Source organism: Drosophila hydei, unplaced genomic scaffold (assembly GCF_003285905.1).
Source record: "Drosophila hydei strain 15085-1641.00,03,60 unplaced genomic scaffold, DhydRS2 tig00008122-arrow-pilon, whole genome shotgun sequence".
Classification (NCBI taxonomy): Eukaryota; Metazoa; Arthropoda; class Insecta; order Diptera; family Drosophilidae; genus Drosophila; species Drosophila hydei.
This window is the reverse complement of record NW_022045833.1, coordinates 2,020,732-2,042,445: the sequence shown is the minus strand read 5'-3', so window position 1 is coordinate 2,042,445 and position 21,714 is coordinate 2,020,732. Positions and strand designations below refer to the sequence as shown.

Sequence of the window (21,714 nt, the reverse complement as noted above, 5' to 3'; positions counted from 1 at the left end):
TAAATGATATTTTTATTTTGCTAATAAACTTACTAAATTGTTTTGTTTCCTTTTTTTTGTTTTGTTTTGTTTAAGTTGCGTGTTGCATGTGTGTTTTACATAAATAAGGTTTAAAAACTATAAAACATAAATGGATTTCGCATAGAGCAAGAGCACAAAGATTGCAAAAAACATACTTGAAGGGGGAGGAAAATGAAATGCGGAAGGAGAAGTTAAGTTAGACGTGGGATAGAGAGCGACTGTATAATATACAAAAATACTATAAAATAACAATTATAAATTCATTGTGTAAACCCAAAATGCACAATCATAGATACATCAAAGAAGTTGCATAGGCATATATGCATATACATAAATACATTAATAAGTGTATATAAATAAGTCTAAACAAAGTTAACAGCTGCAACTGCACAGTGTTAAATGCCATTCACTAAATACAATAAATGTTACAATTAATATTATTATTATTATTATATATAGTATGTATATGCTTTATAAATATTACATACAATGCGTTTTACAATGAACCGTTTTCCTTTTCGAGATTTTCCCTCCGTTTCCTTGCTATTTCCCAGTTACTATTGCGAGTTTCTCTGTGTTTTGAATTGCAAATTGCATTTTATAAACGATGCAATCGTATGTGGCTTTCTAAATGCAACAAAATTATATTAATTACAATAAATTAGTGTACAAAAAATTAATCTTAGTTTGTGTGTGTGAGTGTGCGTGATGTGTGATTGTGTTTTGTGCGTGCGATTTGTAGCTGCTTCAGCTCTTTGCTCGATTCTCGCTTCTCGCTTCTCGCTTCCCGATCCCTTTCCTATATGTATGGGTATGGCATATATCATGCTATACACACACACGCAAAATTTCAACAAATTACAATTTACATCGATCTCTATATAATCAATCGAATTATGGCTGGCTGGCTGGCTGCAACAACGATCGCAATTTTGATAGTAAATACAAATAGTTAAGAGAGTTTTCCTTACAGCTTTTGTCCGTTTATCGATTTGCTCTTCTTCTTCTTTTAAATTAGGCCTTAGATATTAGATTTTTATGCTTGTTTTAAATTTCTTGTTTTTCTTTTTTTGGTTTGTTCACTTGCTTTATCATTACGTTATGCTTTAAGTATTATTTGTAAATTTTCTTTTTTTTTTTTGGATTTTTTTGTCAATTTATTTTAATAATATTTATATGCATTCTGCTAATTCATTGCCCAGGGATTTGTTCTTTTTGTTTTGTTTGTTGCACGTTTCATTCATTCTTCTTCTTCATCTTTTTGTTTTCTAATTTGCGCTGAGAGTTTGTAAACTTTGAACTTAAGCCTAAACAAGCATGAGAAATGCAGCGTTGATGGCATGAATAATTGCAAAGAGATTGCAACAGGAAACATTTAATATATATATATATATATATAATATAATATTTATATACTTATATGCCGGTATACACATACATATACATATACACATATATATATACATATATATGCGCTATATATATATATTTCTGTATATATACTTCAATTCTTTACTTTTCTTTTGGTTTAAGTTTTTTGTGTTTGCTTCTGCAGCTTCGACTTCTTTCGTTTACTTTGTTTAATAAATACACGAGAAACTAAACTACACATAAATTATGAAATCTATAAAATTATTCAGACCAAACAACAACTACATATTATGCGTGTGTGTGTGTGTGTGTGTGTTTGACTGTTTGTTTGTGTGTGCGTTTCATGTCATACATGTTGCAAATGTAATGCAAATATAGGAAATGCTTGAATATTTCTTTACTTTTACTCTACTCTTTTCCCCTCTCTTTAGTCAACTAACTTTCTCCTCATTCGTCATACATTAAGCACATACGCTTCTCGCTCTCTGAGTGTCGCAACAAATAAAAGTTCTTTGGGCTTTGCTTTTGCTTAGTATGTGTGTGTGTGTGTATGTTGTTTGTTGTTTGTTGTGTTGGTTCTATCATCATTTGCTTTTTTGATCAATGCTGGTGGGTTGTTGTGCTCCCGCGCTGTATTTTTGTTGTTTTTGTTTTCATTTATATTATTATTATTATTATTTTAACTTGTTTTATTTTCACTTGTTTTGTTTTTGTAATACCGTAACGGTTCCCGTTTAGCCCCGCCATCACGTCTTAGTACAGGCCACAGCCGCGCAGATTGTTTGCTATGATGACATCGGTGACAGCATCGAATACAAACTGAATGTTGTTGGTGTCTGTGGCGCACGTCATGTGGCAGTAGATTTCTTTCGAGGTTGATTTGTTTTTCGCTTCGAACTGGGCCTGAATGTAGGCAGCCGCCTCGCCATACTCCTGGCCACCTGAAACCCAGTGCAAACAATATTTATTAATATCTATTCTATGATCTTCCATTTCAATTTCAGCTACTTACCTGTGTATTCGGGAAAGCAAATTGTCAGCGGACTCTTGCGTATCTTCTCCTCGAACAGATCCTTCTTGTTCAGGAACAATATAATCGAGGTGTCCGTAAACCATTTGTTGTTGCAAATGGAATCAAACAGCTTCAGCGACTCTTGCATGCGGTTCTGCAGTAAGTTTGAGTTTTATTTTAATTTTGATTCGATTTCAATTATATTTGTACCTACCGTAGTTTCGTCCTCATGCAAGACCTGATCGTACTCAGACATGGCAACGCAGAAAATAATCGCTGTCACATCCTCAAAGCAATGTATCCATTTCTTGCGCTCAGATCGCTGGCCGCCCACGTCGAACAATCTGCAAAAGAATTCAAGGAATTTAAATTGTTTTTATTTATTTGTTTTAAATTGTTTTTTTTTTAGCTATTGTTTAGTGTTATTAAAAGCTCGTATTACAGATTTTATCTGATAGCAGATCGAGCTAATAGTTTTCAGAATCTGATGTGCCCTTTCTTTTTGTTTACAAAACATGTTTCTAAATGCTTTATATAGTTGTACTCTAATACATTTTCTCAAATCTTTTCAGATGTCTGCTCACGGCTACGACTGCAGCCCGTCACCTAATCCAGCCTTGATATAGCTCTTTCTTTAAACATAAATTTAAAAAATGTATAAATATTATATAAAAATAAATAAATATGAAATAAATGTAAATAAATATAAATAAATATAAATAAATATGAAATAAATGGAAATAAATATAAATAAATGTAAATAAATATAAATAAATATAAATAAATGTAAATAAATATAAATTAATATAAATAAATATAAATAAATATAAATAAATATAAATAAATATAAATAAATGTAAATAAATATAAATAAATATAAATAAATGTCAATAAATATAAATAAATATGAATAAATAAATCGTGTTGTTTTTAATATCATTGAGGGAGGGAGGCCCAATGGGAGCAGTCAAGCTTACTGCTGAAATACCAGGCAAACAGAAATCAAGAGCAGGAAAACAAAGTAAATAAAAAGTAGTAGTAAAAACTAAAAAATAAATTGCTGTTTTCTTGCTGCTGATTTCTGTTCGCCTGGTATTTTGGCAGAATTTCAGTAGAATTTTCGGCGTGTCGGCCGAATGTGTGTGTGGATGGATGTGTGTGTATGTGAATGTATGTATGTATGTATGTATGTATGTATGTATGTATGTATGTATGTATGTATGTATGTATGTATGTATGTATGTATGTATGTATGTATGTATGTATGTATGTATGTATGTATGTATGTATGTATGTGTGTATGTATGTATGTATGTATGTATGTATGTATGTATGTATGTATGTATGTATGTATGAATAGGTGGGCTTAACGAAAATCTACCTGAAATACCAGGCGATCAAAATGCAAGAGCAAGAAACTGGAGTAAGTAAACATTTTTTGCGAAGTAATAAAAACTAAAAAATAAATTGCTTAGTTTTCTTGCTGCTGATTTCTGTTCGCCTGGTATTTTGGCAGAATTTTCGGTGCAACCTCTGCTAAATCTGCATGTATGTATGTATGTATGTATGTATGTATGTATGTATGTATGTATGTATGTATGTATGTATGTATGTATGTATGTATGTATGTATGTATGTATACAAAATTCAAGAGCAAGAAAACGAAGTAAATAGAAATTATTTGCGAAGTAGTAAAAACTAAAAAATAAATTGCTTAATTTTCTTGCTGCTGATTTCTGTTTGCCTGGTACTTTGCCAGAATTTCAGCAACATTTTTGGTGCATCCTCGGCTATATCTGAGTGTATGTATGTATAGGTGTGATCAGCGAAAATCTACCTGAAATGAGAGGCATACAAAAAGCAAGAGCAACGAAGACTAAATGAAACTAAAACAAAAACTAAAAAATTATTTGATCAGTTTTCTTGCTGCTGATTTCTGTTCGCCTGGTACTTTGCCAGAATTTCAGCAGAATTTTCTTAGTCTGTGTATGCATGCATATATATGAATGTATGTATGTAGGTGTGTATGCATGTATAGGTGAGTTCAACGAAAATCTAATTTAAATGCCAGGCATACAAAAAGCAAGAGTAACGAAGAGGAAATGAAGTAAATAAAAAATATTTGCGGAGTAGTAAAAACTAAGTAGTAAGAACTGATCAGTTTTCTTGCTGCTGATTACTGTACGCCTGGTATTTTGGCAGATTTTATGGTGCAACAACGGCCATATCTGGATGGATGAATGTGAGCATGTATGTACGTATGCATACATATAGTAGGCTCAACGAAAATCTGCCAACCAGCCAAAATAAAATGTCCCAGGTTATTCTTTATAAATTATAATAAAATACTTAATTCAGCTTAAATACACAGCAGACTGAAAGTCGTCGACTGAGCCTTTTTTTTAAAGATCCTTAAGGACGTGGCGAGCGCAATGAATTCGTAGACAAATTTTTGCAATATGTCTGAGGATTCTAAGTCTCTTAATAATATGCTAGAATATGGTCAAGTATGAGCCGTTGCATTAGGAGTGAAATGAGCTCAATATAGTTGAGCTGCAGCAATGAGTTATGAGCTCAGCTAATAATCGAGCACCTAAGAATACTTTTATAATTAATAATTATTGTAGATCACTTGATACTGCTTTAAAGTTATATCCTGCTTCATAACAGACCAAAGCATATGTTTTATTTAGAAAAATAAAGCTGATGCTTATCCTAGCGAGGATAACATCGTAAGCACAGCAAGCATCAACTTACATTTGATCAATTATTTTGTAAATTTATATTTCAATTATATTTTTTTTATTTCAATATTCTTTTAATTTATATTTCAATTATATTTTTTAATTTTATATTATATATATTATTATTATTATTATTATATAATTATTATATAATTATGTATATTTAATTGATTTTGTACTTACTTGAAGTTGAGATTTTTGAAGGAGAAATGAACCTCGACAATGCCGGTGGTCTTGACTCGGGTGCGCAAGATATCCTGCTCGGTAGGCTGATAGTCCTTGGCGCCTAACCGATCCAAATCGTCCAGGAAACTGCAAAGAGCAAACAGGCAAACAGACAGCGGTCATTAGTAAGGGCTGCGATGTTGCTATGAGGCTTCAAATGTTTGTCTAGCTGCAGCTGGCGGCGGGGCAAATACACACACACACACAATTTGCGGCGCAGGCGAAGCGCTGTGCAAACAATTAAAATGTAGCAAAAATGTAGGCGCCGGCAAGTGGCAGCACACGCATAGATACAAATGTATCTGAGAGATACAAATGCGAGCACACATAACACACGTCTACACGTCTGTGGCATCAAGTTTCGCAAGCTTCGCATTTTATTTGTGGCCGCATAATTAGCTTTATTTGTGACTCTCAATCAGTCAGAGGTTGCGTGTTCAACAAGTGGGTCAGCCGCAAATAGAAAATAAAGATAGACACAGAGTGAAATGTGGCAGCAGAAGTCGCAGTCCGGGTCTGAGTCCGAGTCCGAGTCCAGATCTCGGCTGTAATTGCGGCGACGCACGCAACAATTTGGCAAAAGAAACTAACAAAAAGACACTCAATGCAGGTGTTAAGCGCAGGTAAGCCGAAAAGACCAGACATATCTAAGGTCTTTTTAGATGGGTCGTAAATAAGTTTTTCATTTCTGGCCGTTGTGCGTTTGTCTTCTATGAGGTCGCATTGTTATTGTGGCAATTACTTTTGTGTTCGTTGTGTGTTTTTTGATTAACGCGACTTGCTCAACTTTCAGTTGTGGGCCCCATTGATCATAGTGGAACAGTCTGGCAACGCTGTCGCAAATGCAACACCCAAGGATGGGGGAAAATTGGCCAAGTCACGCTTGCCATGCTCCAAATGTATGTATGCCATAACCGCAACCGCAACCGCAACAACAAACACACGCGCAGCCCATTCAAGCGGAAAACTTTAGTGCATAATACTCCACATAAACCTCGATATATATGTGTATATATATATAATGTTTACACTGCTTGCATGAACGTAAGTCTGGCAGGCAGTGTAAACATTTGTTACATTTATATGGCACACGCTAATCAAAACTTATTCACAATTTTCACTCTTCGATGATCTGTGAACGCTCGATCTTATCCGCAATGCTTTCGGTCTATTGATATTGCATCATATGCCATACAGTTAGCACTTACTGTGTGCGCAGAGAAAGACGGGGCAGATGGAGAGAGAGAGTGAAAAAGTTTGTGGCTCCACGAGAAAAAAAGGGCTGCGACCAAATGTTCAAAAGGTCAACACAAAAAAGTAAAAATAAGAGAAAAAACCTGCAGCTGTAAATAATGTTTGTATAGGTCAAAAATACATAACCATTCTAAATGTACATTTATTTAATTTATTAGCCTCGGGCTGTGTTTAACGAGCTCCTGCGTAGCACAACAAAACAGCATATTCAGTTCGTTTATTAAATTACTTTGGCTTGTTTAACTTTGAAAATTTGTTCTTCATTTTTCAATTTTAACTCAATTATTTATAACAAAATAATTAATAAGCTTTTAAAATAAAAGGCAGCTTGATTTCTTTTATCACAATCAATTAAATTATAAAATAATCTGTCTAATTTATTATCAAGATAATTTATTATAAAATAAATTTTGATATTTTCTTTTTTTTTAACTGCTTGAATTAATATTTTACTTAATTATTATATTGAATTAAAATATTTAAAAAATCGAAAATATATAAAGCTTACATCTGCCTTGCTATTTGCATTTTTTTATTTTTTGTTTAATATTTTCAAGTTTTTTATAAATTAGTTTAATGAGCCGCATAGCTCTCAGAATTCCCTATTTTAATATAATATTTTTTATTTTATACATATTACAAGCAGATGGCAAAAACTGGTATTTATGATGCTGAAATTCTCGCCTTGGCCAAAGGCAGCCAACTGTTAAGGGTACTTAATATGCTTTATGGCTGAGTGCATAAAGTAAATTTTTTATGCAATTTCCAGAGGGAGAGAGATGGCACACACGAAGCCGACAGAGACAGAGAAGGCAACACGTCGTTAGTTTATATGCAAATATCTGTATTTGTATATTTCTATTTATTTTGTTTGTTTTTATATTTTAGCAATTGCCTAATGACGACTGCCATTAAGGCCTAAGCGAAATGAAAGACGAAGAAAATTAGATAAAACATAGATCAAATTGATTAAAATGATTTAGGCGCGACAATAACCGTTACGAATTAATGTTGAAAACAAACTTTTGCTTTTTAGTAAGATTGATTAGCGGCTAACACTTTCAATTTCAAATGGTCAGCGAAGAAGAAACAGACGAGAGAGAGTAACAGAGAGAGACAATTAGCGGGCGTATCTTAACAATAAAACTAACAGTTGAAGCCAAAATTAAAATAAAGCAGTTGTGCAGAGTTGACTGCTATGATACCCTGTAATTAGACGGCGCCTAAGAGAGTTGTCGAAGTAATGTTAAAGAAAATTTTGACTTAAAGTATAATAATATTTGTATGGAATTTGACAGACACCTTTCTATATATTACATTTGGCAGGCTTTAGATCATATATTTATAGACAATTACTGAACAATAAGTTTTTGCACACAAAAAAATTTAGCATTTCATTCATTTATAAATTCATTTATAAATTATATGCCAGTTATTTGTTAAGGATATTTATTTACATATTTTGTAGCTACCGTTTTGTGTATCTAGGCTCAATGCCGCCATAAGAAATATATTTAAAAAAAATGCTGCAAATTAATAGATTAAAAAATGAGTATATATATATATATATATATATATATATATATAAGAAAAATATTTATATATACATACATATATTATAGTAACAAATAATAAACATAAATATACATAAAAATTAATTTTATATATTTTTATTTATTTTCAATTATCAACATTTTAATATTAATTTAATTTGAACAGCATTACTTTATAACTTTATGGAATTAAAATCAAAATATACAAAATTTTATTGAAGGAAAACATTTCACATGCAAGTCATAAAGCCCCACTTCAATCGTCTAGGGTATTCAACAATAGCTTGTAGATCAGCTTTGAGCTGCTCACGCATACAGCTCCAATTGCTGGCGCACGTAGACCAAACCCGATCCACTCCGCCGGGCCAGACTGGACCGGAGCGGAGTTTAGGCGCTGCGCTGCGCTGCTCGGGCCGTGCTTTTAGACAATCCTATAAGTAGACTAAGAAGCGCTGCGATCGCGTTTAGTGCGTCGCGTTTGCTCTGCGAGGCAGCTGGCAAAAGCGGAGTTACGACTTTCGGTTCGTCTATTGGCCAACAAGTTTGCAAGCTAGCGTGACGCTTTGATGTTTCAAGTGGAAGTGGAAGTGCCACACCAAGTGAGTGAAGCTACCTACACACAATATACCAGATATATATATGTATATATGTTTTTGTGCTTTTGTGTTTGTGAAAATGACAATAGAAAATCGCAACCGGGTTTTAGTTCAAACAGACAAAGAAATAAATAAATGCTGTAAGCGCTGACAAGTGAAGCCGAAGCTGAAAGCTAGCAAAGGCCATAAAAAGTAAGGCGGCCGAAATACTTGGGCAAATGTAACAACAGCAAAAACATTAACTAAAACTAGTTAAAGTGCAATGCACTTCATTCCGTTTGAGTTATTTGCCATTGCAAGTGAAGCGTTAAAAGGCAGCTGAAACGCCAACATTGAAAGGCTTTTGACAAGTGCAGAGCAAACAAATGGAGGCGTGCCACAAACAGCAGCAGCAGCAGCAACAGCCACACCTCAAAATGCATAATTTATAGATCTCCAAATGATATCAAACGGACAACCGCTGTTGGCTGTTGCAATGCAAAAACACAAAACAAAAAACTACAAATATTTAAATAAAAAAAGCCTCACGATGAAAACGAAATCGCCAAACCGAAAACTCAAACATAAAAGAAAAATAAAAATGCCGAAATAGCTAACAAATGTCATAATTTATGCAGCTTGAAACTTTCTAACGATTTTTAGCGATTTATTTGCTGTTAAATAGATTGATAGCAAAAATATATCAATTTTTAGCATTAGTGCGCTAATGAATAGAATCTTTTTTGCGAAAAAAAAAAATTGAATTTCGTTTTCGATTTCGCCTTCAGTCGTGCGCAAAGTTGACTTGAAAAGCTGCTAGAACACTGCGGGCTACAAGTGGCTGCAAGTGCCAATAAAAAACGTTAGCCAACTCAACGGAAACTAAAAGCTTGCAGCCGTTCAATGGCCACAAAGCGAAGCCCTAGAACCAAAGAGAGAAACTTGAATATGTAACAATGAAGTGAACTTAAATATGCATTTGGCCAATGATACGAAAAAGGAGTTAAGTGAAGAGTTTAAATAGAAAAGTTTTAGAGTTTAAATAAATTTAAAAAAATATAATTATTTATTTTAAAAATATAATAAACATAAAATATTTATATACTTTTATAAAACTTAACTATTTCAAACTAAAACTTAAATAGCCCTTGCTTTCCCACCAGTTCTGCCCACGCTACTCAGCTTCTCACAATTTTAGCTCTCAAAGTGCGCCAACTCCACCACAATTTTTTACAGTGCATTAGCATACTAGTCGTTTTTTTTCATTCAATACTAAAGATGCGACAATTGAAATCGTTGTGCATTGGCTAAGCAAAGTCAAAGTCAAGTTGAGGCCGCGCCTGCGAGACAAAAGTCACTTAAACGGCTGCTGCAGAAGCTGCTTGACATTTTGATTTTCTTTGCTTTTCTTTACTGTTTTTTTTTGGGGCAAGCGCAAGGATTATCACTCAAGTTCATTATGAGGCATGCCCCGATAAGATGCTAGTGTGCTTGCAAGCATGTGTGTGTGGCTAGATGGCTTGTGGTGCAGGGCTCAAGTGCTGGACGGCAGAGCTGAAGGTCGTCGTTTGTCAAGGCAAGGGCAAGGATATAAGCTCTGAAGCATAATGCCAAGATTGTGTGTATACACACACAAACACACACACACATAGAAATTGAGCCATAAAAATTGTGTGCGGCAAATGGGATTTAAATTACCAGCGCACAGAAGTTGCAAGTTAGGAGCAGGCGCAGAGAGAGAGAGATAGAGACAGAGAGGGAGAAATAGATAGAGGGAGAGAGATTTAAGACAGAAAGAGCGAGAGCGACAATGGCAGCGCTTTGTGTTTTGGCAGCGACATGCGGCGTATGAGCAATATCTCAATATTGCTCATACGCAGCGTGCCACACAAATCTCGCTTTGAAGGGTATAGACACGTCTATATATAAGCAAATATATATATATATATATACATATATATATTGAATGCTTTTTGTTAGCCACTTGAATTTTATTGGCTACACACACACACACACACACACAGCTCTAACAATGCTTGCTCTGTTCAGCTCTGTTGCTATTTGAGTTTTGGGCTAAAATCAAATGTAAACTGCTTGAGCGCAGCTTTTTGGCTTTTATTTGCCTGGTTTTTAGGCCGCATATTAAGTTCGCTTTATTTTCCCGTTGCTATTATTGCATAGGCATTTTGTAAATTGTTCATTGTTTGCTGGCGCTCGCTGAGAGCACTGCATTTGGGACAATGTGATGCGAGAGTCTGGGCCTGAAAGTTGTTAGTTGAGGTTTACATTTATGGCCACATATCGCATTTATGCTCAGGCATAAATATTTTGTTTACGGACTCCTAACCTTCCATTATTTAAATATTGACAGCAATCTCAACTGTTTGCATGTTAAACAAAGGAGAGACAGGGCAGCTGTGGGAAGCTAAGCAAAGCTTCTTCATAAACAATCCCATAATTGATGTTCTCAGCGATTCTGTATTTAAGTTGGCAATTGCTGTTTGCTTCGCCAATTCACATAGCTGAGCTACATTATTTGCGAGCTCTTATATAATATTAAACATAGCGCGCAGCGTCGTTCGGTTGTGTTCATAATAATTTGCAAAAAGAAAAACTTTTCATAAAGTGCATGGAAATTGTAATGCCAACTCATCTGGAATAAGTGACAGCCGCAACAACGTTTCGTAAGTTTTACGCAACAAAACTACTTAAAATACATTTCATATTTAATTTTTTTGCTAGTTTTCATTTATTTTTCTTTCGCCCAGTTGCCGACTCGAGTGGGCGGCACCAAGTGGCGACAGAAACTTGTTAAAGTTTCTGCTTTATATTTTCCAGCCATTTACAGTCGTAATCGCAGCACTGCTCTAGGGTTTAGGGTCCACTTCTCTATGCCATTTGTTTTTATACAGCTGTGTATAATGAGCTGAGTTGATAAAATCTCTGATTGCTCCCGTTCCTTGGAGGCTGCAGACAATGACAATTCTCAAGCCAAGGGTCTCTAATGAAACGTTTCAAACTGTCATCAATTTTAATGGCTAATCCAATTTGTGTTCAGCACAAGACAAGTTCTAGATAAAGGCGTAATAGTGTAAACTGCGTCTCTTTATGCAATTTTCATGACTTCAATTTAGCTCATTTGAGTTCTAATGCTAATTTCATTGATGTCATATTTCAGCTTTTATTTTCTATTATTAAATGCTCTTTTAGATTTTATTCAATTAAATTAGTATTTCATCGGTTTTTGTGCTAATTTTGTTGACATTTTAGACATTGACATTTTTGAAATATTTTTATTTACGTAATTAATTATTTTAATAAATTTAAAAAATTTGAAAAAATATTTGAAGTTGAAATTTATAATAAGTTTAATATTAAAATTAATTTTAATTATATTATTTGAGTTTTTTATGTATTTAAATTAAAAATATAATAAAAATATATTTTTTAAATTTAATTTAATGATATATTGATATTTTAATTTCAATTTCTATGAAATTTCAATTTTTATTTTCAATTTCAAAATTTTGACTAATTTATTTTTTTATATGCATTTCTTATGTTAAAAATGTTTTTTTTTTAAATTAATTAACTGAATTTTTATTCAGCTCACCCAACTCAATATATTCCATTATTTCACGTCTCTCTATGCGATTTTCATAAAATGCAAATGAAGTTCAAATCCATTCAAGATCTCCAGCTGCATTTTCTACATAATTCTGGCAGGCAACGCCTTTATTGCAACTGCTTTAACAAACTTGAATTGCTTTCAGCACAACCAAACGACGACAAAGTATTGAAAGGCTTCGAAAAAAGAAAATATGTCAAGCATACGGAAGACCACAGTGGCGCTGATAAAGCGCAGCAGCTACTCCGCCACGTCGACGCTGTTGCCCAGTGCCGGAGGCGGGGCTGCCGATGCAGCCGCACCACATGATGGCGTGGGCGTGGCAACGGAAATTGAAAAATCCCTGGCGTCTGGAGCGATGCAGCGACAGCGACAACAGCAGCAGCAACAAAAGCAGCGAATGAATACTGCAATCAGCAGGTGAGTGTCGACAGCTAACAATATCTGCCGCATACTGTGACATACAATTTGCAGCAGTAACACAGCAGCAGCAGCAGCAGCAGTAAAAGCAACAGCAACAAAAGCAACAACAGCGAAAACTGCGTCTGCTGTGCGTCCCTATGCGGAGGTGCCTGGGCCTTATCCGTTGCCATTGATTGGCAATTCCTGGCGCTTTGCGCCGCTAATTGGTTAGTTAAACATGCGAATTAGCACACACACACACACAGAAGCACACATACGGATTATCGCTTAACTCATAGTCAAATCATTTTCACAGGCACGTACAAAATTAGCGACCTCGACAAGGTAATGCACGAGCTGCATATCAACTATGGCAAAATGGCCAAAGTGGGCGGACTTATTGGACATCCGGATTTGCTGTTTGTGTTCGACGGCGACGAAATACGCAATATATTCAAAAAGGAGGAGGCCATGCCGCACAGGTGAGCACCCAAATCCGAATAGCAACTCTAAGCTGATCATTAAAATAGTAGTTTGCAACGGGCAGCTTTATGTGTGCATCATGTGGCAGGGTTGTGGTTATTGAAAGAACAAGTGAAAATGAATATACATGAAATGTTTGCTAAGTTATTTTATATTGGCATAACAAGCAATTGAAAGAGCTTAAAAAGCCAGCAGAGACTTGGAGGCTTATTATTTACATATATTTAGAAAATTTTAATAATTTGCAAGTTTTTCTCTAGAAATTCAACAAAAAGTAACTATCAGCTTTTAAACTTTACAGATTTGTTTAATTAATATAAAGTATATATAAAACACACTTTAGAGTAGTAAAAGAAATACTTTTGTAATTTCAGGAGTAAGCTTAAAACTATTTAAAATACTCAGAAAATCTTAAATAAAATTTAAATAAAATTTAAATTAAATTAAATTAAATTAAATGATTTACTAAAGATTGACCACACAAGACTGTTACTATAGCCAAGAGCTATAATTCAGCAGCTGTTGAGGCTATGCATTGCAAGCGGATTTTTAAATATTCTAAAAGATTTGCCATTTTATCACAAATTCTTCAAAGACTGTTGAATGCTTGAAAATATTTTGAAAAATTTGTAGCTAAATTTTCATGCTGAATATTGAAAGTATAATTTGAAACATACTCAATCTCCGCTAGACACCGTAAATATTGGGAGTTATCATAACGACCCTGTCTGAGTAGCCTAAACAGTCAACTCACTCTCCATATATTTATGGAATCAATTCAAATCAAAGCCATGAAAGCCATTAACAGATTTATATACCTTAAACTAACTTTGGCATAAGTTTTAGAGGTACAAAACTAGGCTTAATAGAGAGTAATTAAGAGACATGACTAAACAGTTTATTAAAATAGTAGCGAAAATGTAATTATATTATAAAACATAAGCCAAATGAAGAGGGAAAAAATGTAAATAATAGAAATACAAACAAATCATCAAACAAATTTTAATTTTAATATTAATGTCAAATTATTTTCAAAACTTTTCGTTTAACACTAAATTGTGCTGTTCAGCATTTGGTGCTCAGTCTCACTACTATTTGCTTCCTGAACATACCTATATATATGAATATATATAACAAATATCTAAAACAGCTTAAATTTAGTATTACATAAACATTTGTGCAATGCAGACGGAGCGAAATTACAGCACAGCAATTGCAGCTTAAGTTAGCTTGAATAAATGCAGCCTAATTGACATATGTAATTTAATGCATGGCTGCATTCAAGCAGACGTCATTATAGTACAATACAGCCCACACGCAGGCACACACACGTCCACACACACACTCACACACACACACACACCGTATGCATGTGATATCCTTGTGCACAGCAGCATCGATTTAATTTGCCTTTTGCCGAGAATGTGGAGAAATGTGTTTTGTATTATTTATGCGCATATTGCATTAAATTCATAATTAAATTATTAAAGTGTGTGTGCGTGTGCGTGTGTGCTCATGTGTGTGCGTGGGAGCAAAGGAGTTGCTTGCTGTTTGCCATGTTGCTTGATAATTAGTTGTAATTATAATGCCATTTGCCCAAATTACGTGCACAATTTGGCCAATTAGAATGTGTGCGTGGCAGCTGATTACGAGTTGCCGAAATATTTAAGCCCACAAGTTTTTGAGCAGCAAAAAAAAAACAGCTTTCACTAGGCCTAAAAAGAAACCACAAAAAAATGCAAAAAAAATATTTGAATGCAAATAAAATGGGCAAATCGAAATAAATCATTTTAGCGGTTTTTTACATTTTTTTCAAATGTAATTTTATATATATATTTATATATAATTTTTTTTTCCATAACAAGAAAGCCCAGCTTGTTAAACTTTCTTTTATTTAAAGCGTTGTTTGTCTTTTTATCTTTTTTTTTTTTGCGTGTTCATTTGGCCATGAACCAATTTCTGTGCAGACCGAGAGAAAAAGGAAAGAGAAATATAAAAATAATAAGCGGCCAATAGACGCGTCAAAAACAAAACTGAACAACAAAAAATGTAGTTGACTTTTTAAGCTTATTTTTAGCAAGTCATCATGAGCGAGGGAGAGAAATAGAGAGAAAGATGAGCGAGAGAGATGTGCACATACAAAGTGTAGATAATAAATTGACATTAGACGTGAATGCGTTAAGGTGTGCAAATGTTTAAAGATTGAAAGATTGATGAATGCCGCGGCGCTAATTGATTGAAAACAAACAAATGTATAAATATATATACATATTTATGTATGTGTGTGTGCGACTGGCTGATTGATGAAGACATTCCAGCTAAAACTCAACGCCTTGCGTGTGGCCACAGTAGAAAACGCTAAAAAAAAAGCTAAAATCTTGTATTTCACTATGTCGCACATAACTCAAGAGTGCAAGTGTGTGTGTGTGTGTGTGTGTGTGTGGGAAAAATGCGAAAGACTCTAAAATACGCATAAACTTGAGATTAGATTCACAGTTGTTATTGTCAGTGTTATTGCTGCTGACAGTCGTTAAAGGCAGAGACGCAGACACATTGTCTGGCCAAATGGTGGTCAACAATTCAGTTGGCCATCTGGCCTACAATTTCGAAATCTATCTCACGTCGACTTACACATGTTAAGCAACAATAAAAAGTTATAAAATATAAATTTTATAATATTTACATTTTGCTACATTTAGTGCATTTTTTAGAGCTCAGCTTTTTTGGGTTTTTTGACATTTTTTCATACGCCCAACTCGGGCATTTGACCTTTGAATGAACTGTCAGCGCTGCTCGTATGTAAATCAAATAGATTTAAAAAAAATTTAGATAAGCATTTTAGTGGTAAGTAGCCGACGCGCAGATACTCTAAGCTGGCCTTTCCAGCTCTCCAAGTGTTAGGGTTTAGCTATAAAAAGTTCTTCTTCGACTGCTTCATTTGTTGACTTACTATGAAATCATAATAATCATAATGAGCATTATGATTGATGATTTGTATGTTGATTATGATGACGCATATTATCATGAGTAGCATCGCTCGCTCTTTTTATTTGCGTTAAGCCACTGAATTAAGGCATTCTTAAATGGAATTTCAAGGCGGTCGCACATTTTTGTAATATTCATGAATTCATATACCAGACATAGATAGCCGCAAGTTGCTTGACTACATAGTTACAAACCTGATCAGCCCTATATAAACTCAGCTATGCCTTCAGCTTGTCTGCTCTATAGATTGTCAAAATAAAACGCAATTATCAAGCGATAGTTACACAAGCTATATAAAGGGCAGGCTAATAACTCAGCTTGTTATAAGAAAGAGCAATAATAATTATATTTTAATTAGACTCTAGATCTTATACATAGTACGAACAGCTCTTTCTTGCCTGTAAATAATTTCTTCAAATTATTTAAATATCTGTGGACAACAAAGATTTGGTTGACCCGGGAGTTAATTTTATGACAAAACTGGTTTAATGCAAATATAAAAAAAAATTTAATTTAAAAAAATTATTCAAAAAACAGGTTTAAGCTTAAAAAGAAACTAAGAAGAAAATAAGAAGTAAAGAATTATTTGATATGCTTAGCTAAGCACAAAAAGGCAACAACAAGAAGAATATATATTTCTTTTGAGTGTGAGCAGAATATTTAAGAACCAAGCGCTGAGAGACTACAAACTGCATTTAAACAAGAGTTAAATGGAATGATTTTGAAAGGTTTTAAAGTATATACTTATAGAGTGACAGATGAATGTAGATAAAGCTTGTTAGCCAGGCAGCAACTGCTCTGTAGTAAAGTCTTAACGAGCTGCAATAAAAAACACTCTGCCTGAATACCCCTAATGTGCGTGTGAGTGTCGAAATAAAGTCATATGACTTTTGTTTTATGCCATTTAATTGAATATTGTTGCCTGGGGCAACGTACAAAGCAAATAGACACTGTATGCGTGGGTGTGTGCATGATACACCCTACTAGGCAGGACACCCTAACCCAGCACACGGCACACAGCACACAACACACTTGCGAAGTCGTAAAACAAAATAAAATGCGACTGTTTATATAGCGACAGGCGAACGTAGCAAGGAATGCAAATACAAGCGCGAATATCTACAAGATACACAAATGTATCTGTATCTTTTACAGTGTTTTTTGTATCTTTTTTGTTTAGAGTGTTTTGTTACTGAATAATGTAAGGCATAAGCCATGTTTGGCGAGTCAAAGCTAAAAACAACTTGCGCCCATTTGACATCATGTTCTTTAAAAAGCATCAAATTGCGGATACGCCGCATTGCCTGCTCATAAAATATATATATACATATATATGTGCTCTTATATATGTATATCTTTTGCTACTTGGCAGACCCTCGATGCCATCGCTGCGACACTACAAGGGTGAACTGCGACGCGACTTCTTTGGCGATGTGGCTGGTCTAATTGGCGTGTAAGTATTACGTTGCATTTGGCAAGGTTTAAGCCGCTGCTGCCGCCCACTCATTCCACCATTCACCTGCTCACAATTAGGCACGGTCCCAAGTGGGAGGCTTTTCGCCAGGAGGTGCAGCAAATACTGCTGCAGCCGCAAACGGCCAAGAAGTACATACCGCCGCTGAATGATATAGCCAGCGAGTTTATGGTGCGGTAAGTTGGCCTGGCCTGGCATCATAGGCGGCTCCTTGGCACCTGCTCAGTCAACGGGTTTATTTTCTGTTTTACAGCATAGACCAGATGCGCAACGAGCGGCAGGAGCTGCCCGACAATTTTCTGCACGAACTGTACAAATGGGCGCTCGAATGTAAGCCAAGAAAATGCTATAGTTGGATGGATGAAAAAAAAAATTGTATTTTTTTGCTTTTATCCTTGCAGCTGTGGGTCGCGTCTCGCTGGACACACGCCTGGGCTGCTTGTCACCGGAGGGCAGCGTTGAGGCGCAACAAATTATTGAGGCCATCAATACGTTCTTCTGGGCGGTGCCAGAACTGGAGCTTCGCATGCCGCTGTGGCGTCTCTATCCCACCAAAGCCTATCGCAGCTTTGTGCGCGCCTTAGATCAATTTTCAGCGTAGGTCGCATTTCGCATTTCGCATTTGCATTTCAATTGATTGATTTATTGCGCGCTCGCAGCATTTGCATGAAGAACATCAGCCAGACGATGGACAAGGCCGACATGGACCAGGCCAGCGATGTACCCAAAAACGAGGCAGACATCTCCATTGTGGAGCGCATCGTTCGCAAAACAGGCAATCGCAAGCTGGCAGCTGTCCTGGCCCTGGATCTGTTTCTCGTGGGCGTCGACACGGTGAGTAATCTTTGCCAATAGTTGCATAAACTCGCAGATTGCTCCACTTCCAATACATATAGCATTACTAAGGGGTATTTAAGACGGATTTGCATTCTGATTGGAATACATTAGGTCTGCACTTTGCATTCCAATTCGAATGGCTTAAAGCTTTGTTTGCACAAGTCAAACTAAAGTTTTGCTTGCTTGATTTACCATTACTAGAGCAGCTGGGTCGTCTAGGCATTCATTTGATAAATTGTTTCAATCTTTCTTATCAGAATCATATTTATTTCATGTGTAAAACTTTAGTAGTATCTATAAGGGTGGATGATGCTGTAGAGATGTGTGCAAACTTTAAACTGATTGAGCTGAAAAACTTGCCTTTAGTCAACAACTAAATCTTTTACTCTCAGTTTTTTTTATAGAGGCTATGAAACTATAACGTTTGTATAGTGTTTAGTTCAGTTATTTTGGTCATAAATTGATATAGTTTTTAAGCCTTAAATACAAGTCAAATATTTGTATGATACATAAACAACTTTGGCCTCATGATACATAATATATTCCTAATTTTTCAGTAAATTATTTACTCTAATCTGCTACAGAGTCTCTAAAAAATACTGAACCAAAATTGATTAGGCTTCAGCTAAATCTTAAGCTTTTTGAAATATTTATGGGAATTATGTATCTGAAACATATATATATATATAGCAATTTTTAGTTGAAGCTATTCATTGGAATCTTTTATGTAGTATTTCTTTTTGAAGACTCATTCAAATTCATTTAATTTATTTTTATTTTACTTATATCACTTGTTAATAAGTGAGTAAAATGTTTAATGAAAGAAAAGAGAAGCAAAAAAAATTATATAAAAATATTTAATATATAAAATATATTTAATAAATTTTATAAATAAAAAATATTCAATATATTTCTATATAATTAAAAAAAATGTATTATTTAGATGATTACAAAATATTTTTAAATTAAAAACAAATTTTGATATTTTATTATTAAAAAAACTAAAGTATATTTTTGTTTATTTTTGATTAAAATTATCAAAGATTTTTAAAATGAAGTTATAGTTTAAAATATAATTTAATTTGAAAAAATTTAAGTAGAAAATGTTATTATAAATATATTTAATTTTATTAGTTTTCTTAAAAAAATTAAATATATTTTTTATAACTTTATTTTTTGCTGTTCTATTCAAAACAATTTTAATTAAATTATAGCTATATAATTTAATTTAAATATTTGTTAAATCATTTTCTGCTTTTTATGCTTTATCAAAATTATAATTTGCAAAAAGATTATCAGCTTTTATTTTCTCTGTAAATTAAGCACATATTGATATGCAAACACGCGGGGTAAATGACAAATGAATAGATTATCAATAGATAGACTCGCTTTTTCCATTTACAGCTGCCCTTCATATCCATGGCATTACACATAATGACAAATAATAAGTGGAATGCATATATTACTGTAATCTAACTACGATAATCGCATGACACAATCATTATTTCCATTACGCCAGGCTATAAATAAAGCTCATTATGTAATTAACGCACAAGCTGCGAAATATCTATATATAAATCTATATATATATATATACATGACTAACTAAAACCCCATTTTGCAGACCTCGGTCGCCGCCTCGTCGACCATTTATCAGTTGGCCAAGAATCCAGAGAAGCAGCAGCGCTTGTTTGAGGAATTGAAACGTGTGTTTCCAACGCGCGATGCCCAAATCAATCAGCACGTGCTTGAGCAGATGCCGTATATGAGGGCGTGCGTCAAGGAGACGCTGCGGTAGGTTCATTTGATATCAACCCAAACGGATTGCCATAAATTTTCGCTACCTTTACAGGATGAAGCCGGTTGTCATTGCAAATGGACGCAATTTGCAGGCGGATGCAGTTATCAATGGCTACCATGTGCCAAAGGGCGTAAGTGGGCGTGGCCGCTAGCCTAATTGATTGCAAGCGATATAAACTTTATGCTCTCCTCTCTACAGACTCACGTCATCTTTCCACATTTGGTGGTGTCAAATGATCCCACATATTTCCCGGAACCCAAACGTTTTCTGCCCGAGCGTTGGCTCAAACAGGGCGCAGGTATGTGCGGAGTGGGCGTGTCCGAATGTGGAATTATTTATATTTTCTAGCTGTATATTCCAGCTGAAGGCTGCCCGCATGCTGGTCAAAAGATACATCCGTTCGTTAGCCTGCCATTTGGCTACGGTCGTCGCATGTGCGTGGGTCGACGTTTCGCCGAAATCGAACTGCATACGCTGCTAGCCAAGGTAAGGAATGACAGCTGTGAGCTGAGCGTGGGTTGAAGTATGAAATTTTAATTGTCTCTTGTTATGGCAGATCTTTCGCAAATACCAGGTATCCTATAATTCCGATGAATTCGTTTACCGCGTCAATTCCACGTATATACCCGAATCGCCGTTAAACTTCAAATTGACGCCACGCGAAGAGTAGGAGTAAAGGAGCAGCAGCAGCAGTGGCCGTTGAGGATTTGCAGCTGTCAGACCACGCGGCGGCTGTGTGATATTTTTAGCAGCACGCATATTTTTATTGTTGTTATTTGCTGTTTGCTGTTTGCTTTTCATTTGCTTGGCTGTCACGCGCTTCTCCTTTTCTTAATTAAGCAAATGTAGCTGAGCCGGGACAGCTACAGCAACAGCAACAGTAGCTTTGTACATACGCACATACCATATATATATATATATATATATATATATCTTTGTTTATGTATTCGTGTTAGTCATCAATTCTAGTTTTACTGTACGCCACCAAAAGTCGTAGTCAATAAAGAGCCTAAAAGTATGCAACGCTTTTTGTTTTTCTGACATTAATCATGCAAGCGCTCGGAATGCATTGGAAATGGCACACGGACAGCATTAGCTTATGCGAAGCATAAAAACGATTATTCATTGGGATTATGTGTCTGTTATGTGACATAAATGTTGAATTATATACATATATATATGCATGATATATGCTGTGCCTATAATGCCTTTGATGAATGCCTGATTAATTGAGGCTGCAGCTCCATGTGTACTGCGACTCATTTCAAGGTCATGCGAATTAGCTGTAAGCTTTTGACTCATGCTTAAATATATAATATATATATATATTGTATTTTTAAATATATATA

General features: G+C 34.8%; 2 protein-coding genes across 3 annotated transcripts in view; one reads left to right on the top strand and one right to left on the bottom strand.

Moving 5' to 3' along the window:
• Positions 1–1,924: 1,924 nt before the first annotated feature.
• The window catches only part of LOC111599047 (G protein alpha o subunit), a 38,643-nt gene continuing 18,853 nt past the window's right edge, over positions 1,925–21,714 (bottom strand). For both annotated transcript variants that reach the window (XM_023314567.2, XM_023314575.2), the window contains 4 exons: positions 5,332–5,460; positions 2,619–2,748; positions 2,405–2,558; positions 1,925–2,333 (listed from right to left, as the gene is read on the bottom strand). In XM_023314567.2, coding sequence (XP_023170335.1) covers positions 2,146–2,333; positions 2,405–2,558; positions 2,619–2,748; positions 5,332–5,460 — 601 coding nt within the window. In that variant the 3' untranslated portion in view covers positions 1,925–2,145. The remainder of the gene's footprint in view (positions 2,334–2,404; positions 2,559–2,618; positions 2,749–5,331; positions 5,461–21,714) is intronic.
• LOC111599062 (probable cytochrome P450 49a1) lies at positions 8,646–21,355 on the top strand. The gene is made up of 14 exons (XM_030225017.1): positions 8,646–8,779; positions 12,529–12,803; positions 12,861–13,012; positions 13,102–13,267; positions 17,626–17,706; positions 17,787–17,903; positions 17,981–18,057; positions 18,129–18,324; positions 18,387–18,561; positions 20,189–20,358; positions 20,417–20,495; positions 20,564–20,663; positions 20,727–20,851; positions 20,922–21,355. The coding sequence occupies exons 2-14, from the start codon at positions 12,577–12,579 to the stop codon at positions 21,033–21,035; spliced, it is 1,779 nt and encodes a 592-aa protein (XP_030080877.1). The 5' UTR covers positions 8,646–8,779; positions 12,529–12,576; the 3' UTR covers positions 21,036–21,355.

Excerpts from the sequence above, each read along its gene's own strand:
- LOC111599062 (XM_030225017.1), top strand. The coding sequence starts at position 12,577 with ATGTCAAGCATACGGAAGACCACAGTGGCGCTGATAAAGCGCAGCAGC. Across the intron at positions 18,562-20,188 it reads TTCTCGTGGGCGTCGACACG|ACCTCGGTCGCCGCCTCGTC; the intron begins GTGAGTAATCTT and ends CCCATTTTGCAG. Across the intron at positions 20,496-20,563 it reads GCTACCATGTGCCAAAGGGC|ACTCACGTCATCTTTCCACA; the intron begins GTAAGTGGGCGT and ends TCCTCTCTACAG.